The sequence below is a fragment of the Myotis nattereri genome, assembly GCF_964212035.1.
Source record: "Myotis nattereri genome assembly, chromosome: 9".
NCBI lineage: Eukaryota > Metazoa > Chordata > Mammalia > Chiroptera > Vespertilionidae > Myotis > Myotis nattereri.
The window spans coordinates 38,864,601-38,882,000 of NC_138084.1; the positions used below are offsets into that span (position 1 = coordinate 38,864,601).

At 38.7% G+C, this 17,400-nt stretch overlaps 1 protein-coding gene across 1 annotated transcript in view; it reads right to left on the reverse strand.

Moving 5' to 3' along the window:
* Positions 1–339: 339 nt before the first annotated feature.
* Positions 340–17,400, reverse strand: part of NLRP14 (NLR family pyrin domain containing 14) — a gene marked incomplete at both ends in the record, with an annotated part of 28,272 nt that continues 11,211 nt past the window's right edge. The window contains 7 exon segments of the mRNA XM_081099105.1: positions 340–475; positions 1,151–1,321; positions 7,788–7,958; positions 10,266–10,436; positions 11,903–12,073; positions 12,862–13,032; positions 16,817–16,984. Coding sequence (XP_080955231.1) covers positions 340–475; positions 1,151–1,321; positions 7,788–7,958; positions 10,266–10,436; positions 11,903–12,073; positions 12,862–13,032; positions 16,817–16,984 — 1,159 coding nt within the window.

Genomic DNA, 17,400 nt, shown 5'->3' on the forward strand with positions numbered 1-17,400 from the left:
CTGGGTTGCAGGCTTCATCTCCAGGAGGCAGCCGATCAATGATTCTTTCTCATCATTGATGTTTCTCTATCTCCCTCTCTAAAAATCAGTAAAAAGATATTTCTTTTAAAAAAACCATCATGGTACACTTTGCACAGAGCATTTATGTTTTTCTTTTTATTTTAGCCTCTCAAACTCCTATGTGAAGTAGAACAACATTTGACAGAGAAGTGATTAACTACATGTAACAAACATCGAATGCACTATGTCTGGGCATAGAGTACCTAAAGCTCAGAGCCCAAGGCCTTGCCACTCTGAGGTCTTTCTTTTACTTTTTCAAAGAATGTCAAGTTCTTCACATCAGAAACACTTCCACCAGGAACCATCTTCTTCGTTCTGATCACTGCAGTCCTGCCTAATGACTAGGTGTGGATTGCTAACTCCCACAGCTTCCAGCAGCTCCTGGGCTTCCTCATCAAATGCCTCTGTGCACAACCTGAGAAAACAAGGGAACATCTCTTCTTGCACTCGATTTTCCCACAGCCCTTTACTTCCTCATGAAATTTTATTTCAATGGGGTGGGGGACTATTACAGTAGAGAGAGAATATTAACATGGCTGGGGAATAGAAAAGGAAACTGAGGGACATGCTGAAGGAGATAATACAGCTGAAGGAAAATGGAATATAGGAGAGAATAGATGAAAATTTAAAAGAATCCTCCAAGAGCCCTTGTTTTTTGTTGAGCAAAATAGTAATACTAATGATGATGATGAAAACAGCTAACATGTACGTTGTTTATTACATGTTAGGCACTGTTTTAAAGACCACCTATATTGACTCAGGTGAATAAGCCTATGTGTAGATATTATCATTTCATATTATCATGTTACAGATAAGGTAACTGAAACACAGAGAGACTGGGGACTAGCACAAGTTCAAATATCTATTAAGTGGCAATAAATTCAGGTAGTTTGGCTCTAGAGTTCGTGGCTCTAACCACTATGCTACACTGTCTCTCAAAATTCAGTGTTCTATGGGAGAAAAACAAATAAGGGCCTAGAAAATGTCCAGGGATCCAGAGTCAGGTTGATCTCAGGGCCTGCAATAATGAGTGGCTCCCCCGTCCCTCATTCCAGAAAACTTTCTTCCTAAGAAGCCAATGAAGACTTACCCTAGAACTTGTAGTTTACATTCAGGAGACCTCAAGACTTCACATAACTTCTTAATTCCTTCACAACCGAAGGTATTCTGTACCAGGTTCATTTTTATCAGTCTTTGGTTGCTGCTAAGAGTAGAGGAGAGATCCTGACAACAGAGAGAGGTCAAACCACAGTATTCCAGCCTGCAGGGAAGAGAGACTACAGATAAAATGAACTTTATCCCATGAAAGTCAGCAAGCACGAGAGATCTGGGAGTGTAGGATAACTCTCAAAGCATAAAAAAATGAGTACGATTAGGGGAAATGCAAAGACTATAAGTACTTATAATATTCATTATTCTAAAGATTTGTGGGCTGAATATATCCCTTTCAATATCAGGAATTGAAAATTCATAATTATAATCCAGGGCATAAATAAAATACGGAAGCATACTAAGGAAAACTATAATGCAGTTGAATCCTTGAATGGCATTAAAACTATAACAACATATGTAGGTTTTAGAAATAAGGTATTGTTAAAAAAGCAAGGTGTCTCTAGCACCATGCCATTTATGCAAATACAAATGCATGCACCGAAAAACAATATCATCTTTTACAAGGATACACACAATTCTATGGCAAATTTCAATCACATTAGGTCAGGTGCTGACAGGTGGAAAGGACAGTGGTTAGTGAAGATAAATTAACGAACTAACCAATCAATGACCAATGGGTCCTTGCACAAACCACTGATAATACAATACCATGAACTAAGGAAATATGTTAAACTCAATACCTGATGATTCCCCCCAACCAACTAATTTATATTTAATGTTCACTTTAATGTTTACCTACTCATTCAACAATTGAGTGCCTATATAGATACTGAGTATACAAAATGTTTTTCTTAAGTTGATGCCCACATGGAACACACATTAGCGTAGTGGAGCAATAGTCACACCACTAAATATGACACAAAATACACAAATATCACACAAAATAAACCTTATGGTAAAAGGCATTAGAAAAAAAAGATTATCAAGAATTCATCAGGCAACAATCATTCTAAATTTGTAGTCACTAATAACAGTCAAAAAAGCTGTGGTACATTACCCGATGGAATATTATGCAGCCATAAAAAAGGAAATCTTATTTTTGCGACAGCATGAATGTAGCTGGAGATTATTATGCTAAGCAAAATACGCCAGCCATGGAAAGACAAATACCATATGATCTCACTTATATGTGGAATCTAATGAACAAAATAAACTAATGAACAAAACAGAAACAGAGACTTGGATACATGAAACACAGATTGACAGCTGTCAGAGGGGAAGGAGGTTGGAGGACTGGATGAAAGAAAATGAAGGGATTGGCCAAAAGATATAAATGCATACCACATTGACAACAATATGGTGATGGCCAGAGGGAAAGTGGGCGAGGCGCAGGTGGGCAAAGGTTGGGGGGAATGGGGACAGAAAGAGACTTTGCTTGGGGCAATGGGTGCACTATGCAGCGTGCAGATGACGTTTTTGTTGAGTTGTACACTGGAAATCTGTATGGTTTTGTGAACCAATGTCACCTCAATAAATCCAATAAAAAATGCAGAAAACAAAACTAACAACTACAAAAATGAAAAGCATGTCTATAATTATAAAGGAGATTTTTAACATTTTCACAGTAATTGAATTATCTTGAAAAATCACTAAAAAACATAGATTTGAACAACAGGATTAACAATCTTAACTGATAAGAAATATTGCACCTAATCAACAACTCTTCATATTCTTTTCAAGTGTGCTATGGAGCACATATAAAAACTGATTATACACTAGGCCATGAAGCAAATGGCATCATATTTCAAAGAACTGAAACCATGTATGTTCTCAGACTGCAATGCTAGAGAGTAAATATGAAAAGATAACAAAAAAATTCTCCTATGTTTGAAAATCAAGGAATACACTTCAAAATAATTTGTGGGTTGAAGAAAAAAATCATAAGGGCATTTAAATATTTTAGACTGCAAAATAGCAACACTTGTAGGATGAAATTAATGCAGTGATTTAAAGGAAAATCATAACTTTGAGTTTGTGTTGGAAAATAAGAAACATTCATAAGCTAAGCATCCAATTCAAGAATTTAGAAAAAGGAATGGTAAAATAAACTCAACCAAAGTAGAAGAAAAGAAATAAGAAACATGATTAGATATCTAAATCACTAGAGATGACTCAGAAATTAAGCAAATAATAATATTAGACACTTGCCAATAAGTTTTAAAATTTAGATGAACAGGTAAAAGCATAAGAATACTATTACTTACCAAGATTATTTGATAAGAAAACCCTACATAAATGTATATATTTTAAATATTAAATAAGAATTTAAAAAGTCACACAGAGGAAGTTTCACATCATATAGCTTCACCAGAAATTTCTACAAAGCTCAAAAAATAATTCCAGTCTTGCACAACCATATGCCAAAATGCACACCTGATTGGCTAAAATTTTAAAGAATAAGTCTGACAAAATTGGCAAGAATAGAGAGCAATAAGAACTCTTCTTACACACTGGAAATGGTAGAATAAATTGGTGAAATCCTTTTGATAATGTTTAATAAATCTGAAGACATATATTCCCCCATGATATAACAAGTCCACTCCTAAATATTTACCCTAGATAAATGCTTATGCATGTGCCTCAGAATTTATGTATTAAAATATTTATAGCATCACTAAGTCATAAAAGAAAAGAAATACAAATAACCCCACCTACAATAGAATGGTTATTACAGTTTTTGGTGTGGTCATTCATTGAAATCTTTTACAGCAATAAAAATGAATTAACTACAGCTACATGAAGCAACTGAACGACTCTTACAATCATAACATTAAGCAAAAAAATTCATTGACACCAAAGATTATGATTCCATGTATATAAAGTATAAAATCAGGCATAATTCAATTATATTAATGGTTTAAAATTACATATACTCATGGTTCACTTACAGGAAAACAAATAAATGACTGCCATAAAGTCAGGACAATGGCTGCTTATTGGGGAGAAGGGAAGAAGCTGTGATTTCGAAGGGAAGACTGAGGAGAATTTAGTTTGCTGGAGAAACTCAATTTCCTGACTTGGGTGTGGTTACATACATTTATTATTTTTTAATATTAGTTTTATTCACTTTATTGTATTTATCTTATATTTCATCATGAAAATGTTTAAAATATGATTTGGCAAAGCTTAAACATAACAGAAAATAAAAATAAAAATTATAAAATGAAAGTCACATTAGAAGTGGACAAGTGTATTTTCACAACTGCTGAATGACTTGAATGACTGCTTGGCTGTGTTGATAGTATTTTCGTCATCCTTCGTCTGAGAGTTTTCCAGAGAGTCCACTGCCTGCTGGCATTGAAACTAGTTGCAGAGAAGTCTGAAACCAGTGGATACTTCACCTTCCGTTTCCTTATTTGTTAAAGATGCTTTATCTTTAGACCTGTATGCCAATAATTTGTCCTGTGCGGACTTGTCTTTACTAGTATTTTTCTGGGGAAATGGTGTGCTTGTTTAATCTATAGATTGTGCTCCTTTGAGGGGTAAGGTTTCCTATCTTTAATTTTTCTTACCTATTTGTCAAAAAATGTTTTTCAGGATCACTAATATGTTGGATTTCTTCTGTTGGTTTTCCATATCTATAATTTTCCTTAATCTTTTGAAACTTATGCTGAAAATCATTTTTAACAAATAAGGACACTGAAGGGGAAGAATCTGCTGGTTTTACTAGTAGACTTTTCTACAACTAGTTTCAATGCTAGCAGGCAGTGGACTCTCTGGAAAACTCGCAGAGGAAGGATGATCAAAATACCATGAACACAGCCAACCAGTCAACCAAGCTCACAGAAATCGAAGACATTTTCAGATATGCAGACAAGGAGAATAGGACCCATGTCCTCTATTTCAAGGAAACAATGGGTCAATAGTCAAGGTATTCAATGAGCATTCCATAGTCTCTGTCGGCCACAAGCATCTGGTATTGCTGAGCTCTGGAATGGCCTCACAAAATTAAATAACAAGATTTTTTATTCTACCTCTCTTGCCCACCCCAGGGCAGTTTGATCACTAAATGCAGCTATCTCCTGAAATGGTTCACCTCTATTTGGCCCCTCCTGGGTAATGATTAGGTTGCAAGTGACATACTTGCATCCTAGGTTATCCAGAACAACCGTGGAATTTCAGGATTGCATCCTGACCATTCCTGGGCATGGTGCTTTTCTTTCCCTGACAGTAACTCCAGGCCAGCCTGGTTGGTACATCCCCCGGGTGGCAGGCCAGCAAGAAGGGACCTGTGATGTTCAAACTTACTCAGTTCAGAGAGCTGGATTCTCATTTGGATTGACTAGGCCCCAGGTCATGAGGATAATGATCCTTTGGTTGAGTACAGTGCTAGATAAGAGCCAAGGTGTGGGGTATAATGGCTTTCAGTAAATACTATAAAACTGCTTTTGTCCTTCCACCTGATCCCTCTGGACTGAAGGTACAAGTGGGGGAATTAGTGAAGGGACACACTGACTTCATTGCTGGGGGGAAGAGTAGCAACACCAATACCTGGGAAGGAACACCTTAGAACAGTGGTTTTCAACCTTCTGGCCCTTTAAATCCAGTTCCTCATGTTGTGACCCAACCATAAAATTATTTTCGTTGCTACTTCATAACTATAATGTTGCTACTGTTATGAATAGTCATGTAAATATCTGATATGCAGGATGGTCTTAGGCGACCCCTGTGAAAGGGTTGTTGGACCGCCAAAGGGGTCGCGACCCACAGGTTGAGAACCGCTGCCTTATAACTTGAGAGGTACAGAGACTGGGGAGAACAATGAAGACTCTCTTTTTCCTACAATGGAACCAAAATGCCCCCTGGCAAAATAGTTACATGGTCTGCTTTAGTCAAGCAACAGCTGTGGCTGGCAAACTGACCCATGCCCCAGTTGTCATGCTGGCCACACATGCTATGAGAAGAGAAAATCTCATGTACACATGGCAGGACTTACTCTTCTGCTGTGCCTGAGACCATCAATGGCAGCCCCCGGATGTGGACCCCTCTCATATGTTTACAAATACAACCACAGGTACAACCTCTTTTCAGACTGACTCATACAAATTCAGAAGCTTCCTGATGCCAGAAAAGCCTGGGTTAGGCCATATATGGCAGATGAAGGAACTGTAACTATTTAGTGACACTGCCCATATGACAAATCAAATGAATAGAATGATGACCCAAGTCAAATACCACACTGCAGTGACTGGTGCTATATGTTATATGTTTGCAATTGGGCAAGTGTGGCCCAATGAATGTCTCTTTATTGGGGATGGGAATGCTGTGACCCATCTTTTTTCCCATTTATTGCCAATGACACTAAGATTGGCAGGTCATTCTCAACTCCCTTTTATGAACTGTAACGGATAATAAGACCTATTGTTCCTCCCTGCGTCTAACTCAGTTGGCTGAGTCCAGGACCCAGGGCACACAGTTGAAGTTGATACTGAAATGTGGCCTCTTCCTGTGCTTGGATACCTGTTGATAGTGGTGTTAATGAAGTGGTGTATAAGACAAATTGAACAAATTCGGTCCCAGCCTCTCTTGGTCAGATTAATTAGAATGCCCAATGGAGTGGCAATTCCTTGTGAAAATACACCAGAAGCCAAGGCTGTACTGTGTAGAAAAAAAGAGTAGATATTGTTGGGAGACATTCTTCTATGTGTCTTTTGTCCTCCTACATTTTTGCTGATAACTCTTTACCCAGGCCATTTCCTAGGATGCGTGTGTAATGAGCAACCTTGTTGGATGAGGTAATAATGTGTCGCTCTCCAGGACAAAGAGCAGGCTTACTCCCTGCATGCTATAAAATGGCTAGTCCCCAAACTCAATGTTTCTCTCTTGGGATGTAACCTAATGCTGTGCAGGCATCCACTGGGCTCCTCCACAACAATCCTAGGGGACTTACGGCTCATGGGAAACTGACACAAACATTGCTGTGATAAAAACATATACACAGTCCATAGAATATGAAAAAGCAACACTGTCTTGTAAGATTCAGAGAGATATATCATAGTGCCTGGGCTTCTCACATGTAAAGCAAAATTTTTGTCCCAGAAGTCAATAATTCATGCTGCATGAGTGAAAATGTACTCTCCAATCTTAGTTCAAAATATTAAAAAGAAAATAAAAATCTAAACAATATCTAAACATAAGTATTCAGAACACAGGATAAGATTGTTAGGTTGCAAGCTCCTTGAGAGCATCAATAGCATTTTTCTAGATAGATTATGATTAGTAAAATCTACAACTTAAAAAAAATAATTAATACAAGGCCAGATGGGATATCTGAAGGATGATAGAATGTGGAAGACCTAAATTAAATCCCATTTCCTTAATGCATACTCTGTCCAAGGTGCTGAGAAGGATGTAAAGAAATGTGAAATATAGCTTCTATACTAATAACATACAATACACATTGACCCATATATTTGAAATTCAGATTCTCACTTCTGAGAGTAAGTTACCTTGTAACCCCATCCATTTTTCCATCCTCTCTCCATATGCTAATTTTCTCCTAGCTATACCAGCCCCAAATAGCTTTCATTCTCCTAATGGAAAATTGAACTCACCCGAGCCTCTGAATATTACAGTTTGGATGTCTCAAAGCTTCACACAGAATTGTGACTCCATCATCCTGCAAGTCATTGTTCCCAAGGTCCAGGCTCCGCAGGTTTGGGTTGTTCAGAATAGCAGAAGCCAGGTCCAGACAACAGGCACTAGTGAGAACACAACCCATCAGCCTGTAAGAAACACAACAGAAAAGTGAGACCTTTAGCTGTGAGGCTTAATTAGTTTACTCCTGGGAGAGATTCCCAGATATTTGCACCTTTTTTTGATCCTTTTCTATCTATAATCCAGGATGCACACAAGAAGGTCTAACATTACCAGTACAGATGGATTTCTTAATAAGCAGAAAATAAAACTGCTTTCTCCTACAAACAGGTCATCATCTATCAATCTTGCCAAATAAGGTGTAAACACTTATTCCTATCAATACTAAAAAAGATAAGCTTTCCCAAGAACCCACTGATGTCTATACTTTGTTTCTAATATCTTTTTTATATAAAAATGCTTTCTAGGAATCTATCTCAGAGTGTTATCTCCAAAGAATCAAGAAGCTACGTATAAAAAGATATTTTCTGTCTTTGCAGGATATACAAGAGCATTTAAAATATGGCCTCAAATGTTCTCTTTCTCTCTTTGGTGCCCATCCTATTCCCCAACCATACAATCTATTGTTTTCCAAATATACCACATCTGTCCTCATTCCCTTTCTTGTCTCTCTTCTTTCCTTCTGCCTGGAATATCAACACATAACAAAATCCTCTTCATCTTTCAAGCCTAAAGTGACTCATGTCTCCTCTGTCCCATTCCTTGCTCCTTGGAAACTTCTGTCATATCTTTATAATAAAACATGAAATAGATTAGAGTTGGCATGTACTTTCCCTACGATCAGCGTTTTGTGAGTTACTTGGGCATAAGAGCATCACCTTAATAATAACCTTTAGTCCCCTCATCATCTAGCTCATATTTGTTGTAAATGTTGGTTGAGAGAACTGGCATGGTCTACAGAGACTATAAAGGCAGCTGAGAAAGCACCAGCAATGCAAAGGAGAGAAACTGGGCTAAGAAAATATCTTGTGGGTTTAGGTCACTTAGCAATTATATCTCCATAGCTGAAATGAAGACACTGGATTTAATGATAATTTCCATTGTGTAAAATTTTATTTTCCAACTGAATAATAATCGAGGAAATTTCAGAGAATCACATTGTAACCCATATCATATTGTATTTTCCTAAAGGAAGTATAGCTTATTGGACCCAAGAGTTCAGTCACTTTAGTGTTTACAGATATGACGACCAACTTTTAAACTCATTTGGAAATTTGGTTGTCATGAGTCAGTTCAGTCAAGACAAACACCTCTGGGCATACCAACAATCTTGAATTTATAGTTCTAAAAAAACATTGACTCATCCAGGCTAAGGGTCAGTCCCATGGGAGTCCCTAGTGGGAAAGTGAGCTGAGACTGCTAAGTGACATCTATATCTTGCTTCACTCTAGCTACAACATTTATATAATGCAATGTTAAATATTGTGCAGTCATCAAAAAATCAGTAAGATAATCCTATATACTAAAAGGCTAATATGCAAATCAACCAAACAGCAGAATGACTGGTCGCTATGATGCGCACTGACCACCAGGGGGTAGATGCTCAAAACAGGAGCTGCCCCCTGGTGGTCAGTGCGCTCCCTCAGAGGGAGCACCACTCAGCCAGAAGCCTTGAGCCAGGCTCACGACTGGCAAGTGCAACAGCAGTGGCGGGAGCCTCTCCTACCTCTGCGGCAGCACTAAGGATGTCCGACGGACTGCTTAGGCCCGCTCCCTGAGGGCTCCTGGATTATGAGAGGGCACAGGCCAGGCTGAGGGATGCCCCCCTCTGAGTATGCGAATGTCGTGCATCGGGCCTCTAGTTGTATATAAGTATTTAAATGTGTTTATAAAATACTCTTTTGTGAAAAAGAAACTCAAAGTCACATCTATACAGTTATCACAATAACACATATTACAATTGCATCATGCGCAGATATGTATGCCTCTTCACAAAGTAAGAGAGAAAATAAGAATAAACACAATTATTGTTAAAGAATGATTGGATTATTGGGTAGTTTTAAAAATTCCTTCCCAGTTTCTTTAAAAGTTTTCACAATTATAAGAAAGAAAAACCAGTAGAGCACAATTTCAGCTTCATGGATGTAAGGTGAAGGACACAGTAGAGTCACTGGGGCACAACCAAGGGAAAAATAAAGTGACTAATGTTCAGCCTTATGGCCCTGGTCCTCCTTACTGAGGAAAGTTGACTGTAATTACTGTATTAATTGGTTTAAAAAAAAAAAAGGCCAATGAACAGACTTTCTCAGGAAAAAAGAGAAAGAGGGAATATATTCTTTCCTCCAACAGATGCTCAGCTCCCAGTCTTTCTTTCCATACCTCCCCTGTGCTCACAGTAGTTAAAGCTACACAAAACCAACGTCAAAGAAACCTACTCCAGGTCCTGAAGACTGCAGCCTGGATGCCGAAAGACATCACACAGAAGCTTGACTCCATCGTCTTGTAGCTGGTTTGATGCCAGATCCAGATGTGTCAGACTCTTGTTGCTTCGGAGAGAAGATGACAGGTGCTCACAGCTACCTGAAGTGAAATGGCAACGTCGCAGCCTATGGAAGGACAATGTGAGGAAAATGAAATCATTGCTCCAGAGCCAGAGATTTTCATCCTTGAAAAGATTTCATGTTACGATCTCTATCTACGTCTCATCAAACAGCCTCTTCCCTCATTGCCTCTTTGGCTGACTCACTTGGGAAATATAGGTTTGCACAGAATTGGGCTACAAACTGGATTCATGTTCTTCAGAATTTTTATTATTATAAATAAAACTGGATAGTAATATAGTATCCTGTTGCAGAAATAGCTACGTGGAGCCAAGAAGCAGTCCTATGGAGTAGAATGGGATTAATCACAATAAAATAAGTACTTTTTGTACATAATAAAGTGGCATTTCCAATCAGTAGGAAAAAGATATATTACACCATAAATCATTTCAGGACAACAGACCTGACATGGGGGAAAATAAGTTTAAGCCTTATAACAAATTTAATTTGGAGTACTTTAACATTTAAATGTTAAAAATTAATTCATAAAGAGTATGAAAAAGATGACATAAGTGGATTTTTTTAAAGAAAGGTATTTCCCATTATGAAAAACCTTCTGGAAGTCATGAGGGAGAAGAAAACTAGACTTCAGAAAAAATTTTAAGCTTCTATATTCTAAAAATGACCATGAAGAAAACTAGAAATACAGCAACATGCTAGCTAAATTATTTGTAATACATAAAATATAATAGTAATAGAGTATTTGTTATATCAGTAAACATAATATATAACACAGATACAGAAAACACCCAGAAGAAAACTGAGCCTATGAAGAGATAATCCCTAGAATATTAAGGGCCAAAAAACATTAGAAAAGATGCTCAACATCAACCCCTTTTTAACATTATTTTCAATGAAGTAATTAACATTGATAAAAAAGATTGTAGACCCTCAGTGAGGATATCAAAATATAGGCCCCTAGACTGCTGGGGGAATAGAAACAATCTATTTGGAGCCAATTTAACCATATCTGACAAAATTAAAATTTTGGCTCATCAATTCCATGTCTAGGAAATTACCTAATAACAGAATAACGCAGTGTGATCCAGCCATACCAAAGAATGCTGTATTTCTGTTTAATGGCATTCCTACATATTTACCTATTCTGAGCCCAGAATATGGAACTGAACAAGTGGACTTTAGTCCTGAATCCATTTTGTTGTAAGCATTAGGCAAGTTGCATAATCTTTCTAAGCCTCAGATTCCTCATCTGTACAATGAGTCACTTAGAACTCAGGTTGCCAATTTGACACAAACAGGAACTTCTGTGCAGGTTAAAATTTAGCACAAAGGCCAGCACACAGTAAGGACACAATAAATGGCAATTATTAATATCATCATCTTCATCATTATCACTAAGGCCAACAGTAGGGAGAACGCAAGGGAAAGAATATGTTCATATTATTTTCTCATTTTAAATATATTTCAAAATGTTTATTATATTGGAAGGTTGAAAGCTAGCAGACACTTACACAAGGCTCTGTAGAGTGCACTGTGGATGCTTCAAGACATCACTCATAAGCTCTACTCCACCATCTCCCAAGATGTTGTCTGCCAAGCACAAATGTGTCAGCCCTTTGTTGTTGATGAGAGCCAAAGAGAGATCCTCGCAACCAGCTACTGTGAGGCCACAGCTTTCTAACCTGAAGGGAGAAACACAAATGGGAAGGGATCGGTCAAATCCCAAAGTTTGTGCTTCTCTTCTCCTTCACAGGGAAGTTAGCTGGTACTTACAACCCCTACACCTCAACTATAGACTCAACTTCATCAAAGCTACTTAAATTATGGGTTCCGTTTCAGCTATGCACAGGGTGAATTGAAACAAAAAATAGGAGAGAAGAGGAGAAGCCTAGAAAAATGAAAAATAACAAGTCAATCATGTGTGTAAAAGTAAAAGAAGAAGGGCAATTATGCTAAGTGAAATAAGCCAGTCAATGAAAGAAAAATACCACATGATCTCACTCATTTATGGATAATAAAGACCTTTATAAACTGATGAACAAAAATAGATACAGAGGCAGAGCAGCATCGAAAAGACTGTCAAACTGCAGCGGGAAGGCCGGGGAGGGTTGGGGGGGCATGGTAAGAGATCAACTGAAGGACCTGTATGCATGCATATAAGCATAACCAATGGACACAAGCCACTGGGGGGTAGGGGAGGCCGGGGGAATGTCAAGGGGGGAAAAAAAGGAGACATATGTAATACTCTTTGTAATACTTTAAGCAATAAAAAAAATTAATAAATAAAATGCAGGATAGTAAAGAAAAAAAAAGAGAAAGGGCAGTAGAGGAAGAAAAGGAGGAGCTCATCCACAATTAACAAGTGAACCAACTGGTGTCAAGACCCAGGCAGATTGCCTGTTCAGTTCATAACTAATCTATCCAAGGCTGAACAAAATGACTCTACAGAAAACAAAGCAAAAAGACTCACGACAGTCTCTCTAGATGACAGTTTGGATGTCTTAAGGCCTCACACAACAGCTCCACTCCGTCATCCAATATATTATTGGTTGACAGATTCAGAAATATCAGGCTGTGGCTTCTGATGAGAATCTTGGAGATATTCAGACAACAAAGTGTAGTTAGGCTGCAGGATTCCAGGCTGAAAAATAAAATACAGAAACATTGAAATGACCCCTCCTTGGAGAATTATAACCAACGCTCACCCAGCCAGAGCATTTGGTCACTGGACCTATCTGGGTCTGTGGGACCTTTTCTGAAAACCCAGCTTAACTCTAGAGTAAGAGTGATTTAACTCCATCACAAGGCTCTGATAGAGAGTTAGAAGGGGAGGGTCTTTTCCTTCCCCACATCCCCAATTCCCTGTGAAAATATGCTATGAAAACATTAAAAATATTTTTTTAAAAATATTTTATTGATTTCAGAGAGGAAGGGAGAGGGAGAGAGAGATAGAAACATCAATGATGTGAGAGAATCATCCATCAGCTGCCTCCTGCATGCCCTGATCGAGCTGCAACCCTGGCATGTATCCTGACGGGGAATCAAACCGTGACCTCCTGGTTCATAGGTCAACACTCAACCACTGAGCACAACAGTAGGGCTAAAAATATTTTTAAATGATCACATTTTAATCTGGGAGGAATGTCCTCTAACTACATGGATGGAGGTGGACTGGAGAAGAGCTGCATCCTTTCACTCCGATTTATGAAACAGATGGACAGGAAGTCAGGAGCAAAAGCTGCCACTCCCACTACTGCCTGCCAAGAGCTTACTTACACTTGGGAGTCAACCTACGCTTTCTGAGGAACCTAGTCCTTACCAGTGAAAACAAGAAGTAAATCAGAAGTAACATGTTTCTAAAACTAAAGCTTAAAAAGGGCAGCAGAAGAAAAGAAGTGTCTGTAGAGCCCCTATTTTTAGACTCATATTTAGAGACCACCTGTGCTTTGGGCGTGGCTGGACCTGATACCAGCAGCTATTTATAAAGAGAGTTCAGCGGCAGCAATGTTTTTGGAATGTGGAGTTGTTTTGATTATTTCTTTTAATCAAGGACTTATTAACTTGAGTCCCCAAGAATTGATTCTCTTCATCAAAATCAGGACATACAGAGGTAGGAACAGGATTAGACCCAATAGATGACCCAGAACATGGCCTAAGGTTGAAAACTCAACTTGCCCTGAAAAGGTGTTATGGACTGAATAGTGCTCCCCCAATTCGTATGTTAAAGCCCTAATTCCCAATGTGACTGCACCTGGAGACAGGGCTTTTAAAGAGGTAATTAAGTCAAATAAGGTCACAAGAGTGAACCCCTAACCCCGTGGTCAGCAAACTGTGGCTCTTTGGCCCCTTGAGTGTGGCTCTTCCTAAGCCTTAGGAGTACCCTAATTAAGTTAATAACAATGTACCTACCTATATAGTTTAAGTTTAAAAAATTTGGCTCTCAAAAGAAATTTCAATCATTGTACTGTTGATATTTGGCTCTGTTGACTAATGAGTTTGCCGACCACTGCAACCCAGTAGGACTGGACAAGATACCAGCAATGTACAAACACAAAAAAGGCCATGTGAGGGCACCATGAGAAGGCAGCTGTCTGCAAGCCAAGGAAAGAAGCCTCATCAGAAACCAACCCTGCCAGCCCCCAGATTTAGAACTTCCAGCCTCCACAACTGAGAAATAACTTTCTGCTGTTTAAGCTACCTAGTCTGTGGTATTTTGTTATGGCAACAGGAGTAGACTAATACTAAAGGGCGTTATATCAGCAGCCAAGCAGGCAGTTAGGGAAATGAAGGAAATCTCATACATTATGTTTGGAGAGAGGTCTTCTAGACAGAAAAAGAGTAGTATGGATTAATTCTTAAAGATTTAACAGAAAGAAAACATCTAAAGGGACAGGAAATAAGCACGTGTAGAACATGGCCAGCCAACTGTCCAAAGCTCTTACAACAGGAGGTCTAAAACAGTAAGACTAGAAACTTTCCCACATGAAATGACAATAGGAGATCTACAGGACTCTTAATTACTCCTCAGTGGCCACCCACAATGGGATAACATCCAATCCTACATAATGTAGTATTTTATCATTACAAAGCTCTCATGACTTCTGCCACGAAACACTATTCACTGGTGTAAGGAGCCCTACTAGTTGACCCAGTGAAATGGTTTCCTGTCTAAAAGCCTAGTAACCAGGCCTACATCAAGGCTTGTCAAACCTCAACTGCTGAAAGAGATCTTATCAAGTCCTGCTGCTCTGTTAGGTGTCAAGGAATTTTGTCTTGGATCCACAGCTCCCACCGTAAGAAAATATCTTCTCCTCCACTTAACAGCTTTTTGCCACTAGCATGTTTTACTTTTAGAAAGAGACTCCAATGACCTACTTCTCATTTGAGTTCCAGAACCAGAGGCTACAGGTTATATAAATTTCTTCAAAATGTACTAGAACTACTTCCTAGATGGTAAAACCAATACCCTAACCCCGTGGTCGGCAAACTGCGGCGCGCGAGCCACATGTGGCTCTTTGGCCCCTTGAGTGTGGCTCTTCCACAAAATACCACGTGAGGGCGCGCACGTACAGTGCGATTGAAACTTCGTGGCCCATGCGCAGAAGTCGGTATTTTGTGGAAGAGCCACACTCAAGGGGCCAAAGAGCCGCATGTGGTGCGCGAGCCGCAGTTTGCCGACCACTGCACCTGTCCTATGACAACTAAACTCAACACATTCAATAATTATGCAACAACTTTTCAGACATGCTATGAAAGAACTTCATCCTGTGAAACCTAGTGAAACCGAAAAATAAATTCCCAATGGTAACAGAATTCATATGCCTGTTGTCAAATAGAAGGTCTTGTGGCAGATTTTACTTGTTTTCTTCACACAAGTTATCATTTGTTTCCCACGAATACAGACCTATCTGGGCCTTTCATGTACCAAGGTTCATTCTTACCCCCCAACCCCAAATGAATCCAGGAATTATAAAAACCTCTAAGGTAAAACTTCATACAATGATTTTTTATTTTGTTTCTGTTGGTTTTTTGTTTTGTTTTGTTTTATTTGCCATAAACTGAATTAAATATCTTTCAGTGGAAAATGAGATCTTTCTTGAAACCTGCCACACAATGTACAGACCATGACTGCTAGACCCTTCACTTTCTTTTTTTTTTTTTCCAAATTTTTTTAAAATATATTTTATTGCTTTTTTACAGAGAGGAAGGGAGAGGGATAGAGAGTTAGAAACATCGATGAGAGAGAAACATCGATCAGCTGCCTCCTGCACACTCCCTACTGGGGATGTGCCCGCAACCAAGGTACATGCCCTTGACTGGAATCGAACCTGGGACCCTTGAGTCCGCAGGCTGACGCTCTATCCACTGAGCCAACCGGTTAGGGCAGACCCCTCACTTTCATGGAGAAAGAAAATCAGGCCCGCCACTAGGATCAATAGTGTGCGACAGTGAGAGAGCAGTTGCTACACTGTTCTTCCTCAATTTTCTATATTGATCACTGAGTTGCAATTATAAGGTGAGGGCATTCACTATCAAAAATTAAGTAAAACTGAGCCTTCCCAGCACTGTCCCCAGCTACCATTAGTGCATTCTTTTCTGAGCATTCAAAAATACAAGGAATAAACACATGCTTTCTTTTCAATATGAAAAAAAATTAAATCTTATATATTCTGGATCTGCTTTTTTTTTCTTTTGCTTATTTTTTAGATTTAGGTGACTGAACAATAAGGGGTCTTCAGTGGAGGATTGGGAGGAGTTAGAAGTCCTACCTGGAGGAAATCAGCCTAAATCTGATTCCCCCCTTTCCATATCATGAAAGTAGATGTAACCTAGTCCCTAGTTCCTAGTTCCAGCAATTCCAGGCTGGAAGGCTCTATCTGGATGGGTAAAATTCTCAATTGTAATACCAAAAAATCACGACTTACCTCAGGTTCTGCAGTTTGCAGTCTGGGTGTCTCAAGGCTTCACATAATGACTTCACTCCACCGTCCCCTATATCGCTTCCTTTCAGGTCGAGATGCAGCAGATTCTGGTTGTGAATCAAACAATTGGCGAAATTCTGACAACCATCAGCGAAAGTAAAAAATCTCAACCTTCAAAAGAAAAATATGCAAGAGGGATTACAAAATCGCCTCTTTTGTCTTTTCAAGCCCAAATCTTGAATATTATCTAATATTCCTGCTACCTCTTATCCTACTCTGGGTTTCTCATGTTCCAGGTCAAGTCATAAATTCAAGTTTCAGTTGCTGCTTAGAAAAACAATTGGGTTACAACTTAGATGTCCACGATATCCTGACAACTGATACTCTCAACTTTGTTTGACCTTGGAAAGGAAGGCAATATCAGGAAGAAGAAAGAGGAGTTTTTGAACCCTTAACCTCAGGAATGGCTATCAAAAATTATTGGGACTACTCCAAATACTGCCATTACAGTATTAATTTATAATATTTAATCCTTTAAATAACCTGAGGTGAGTTCACTGTCAATATCAACTTTTTAAGGTGTATCA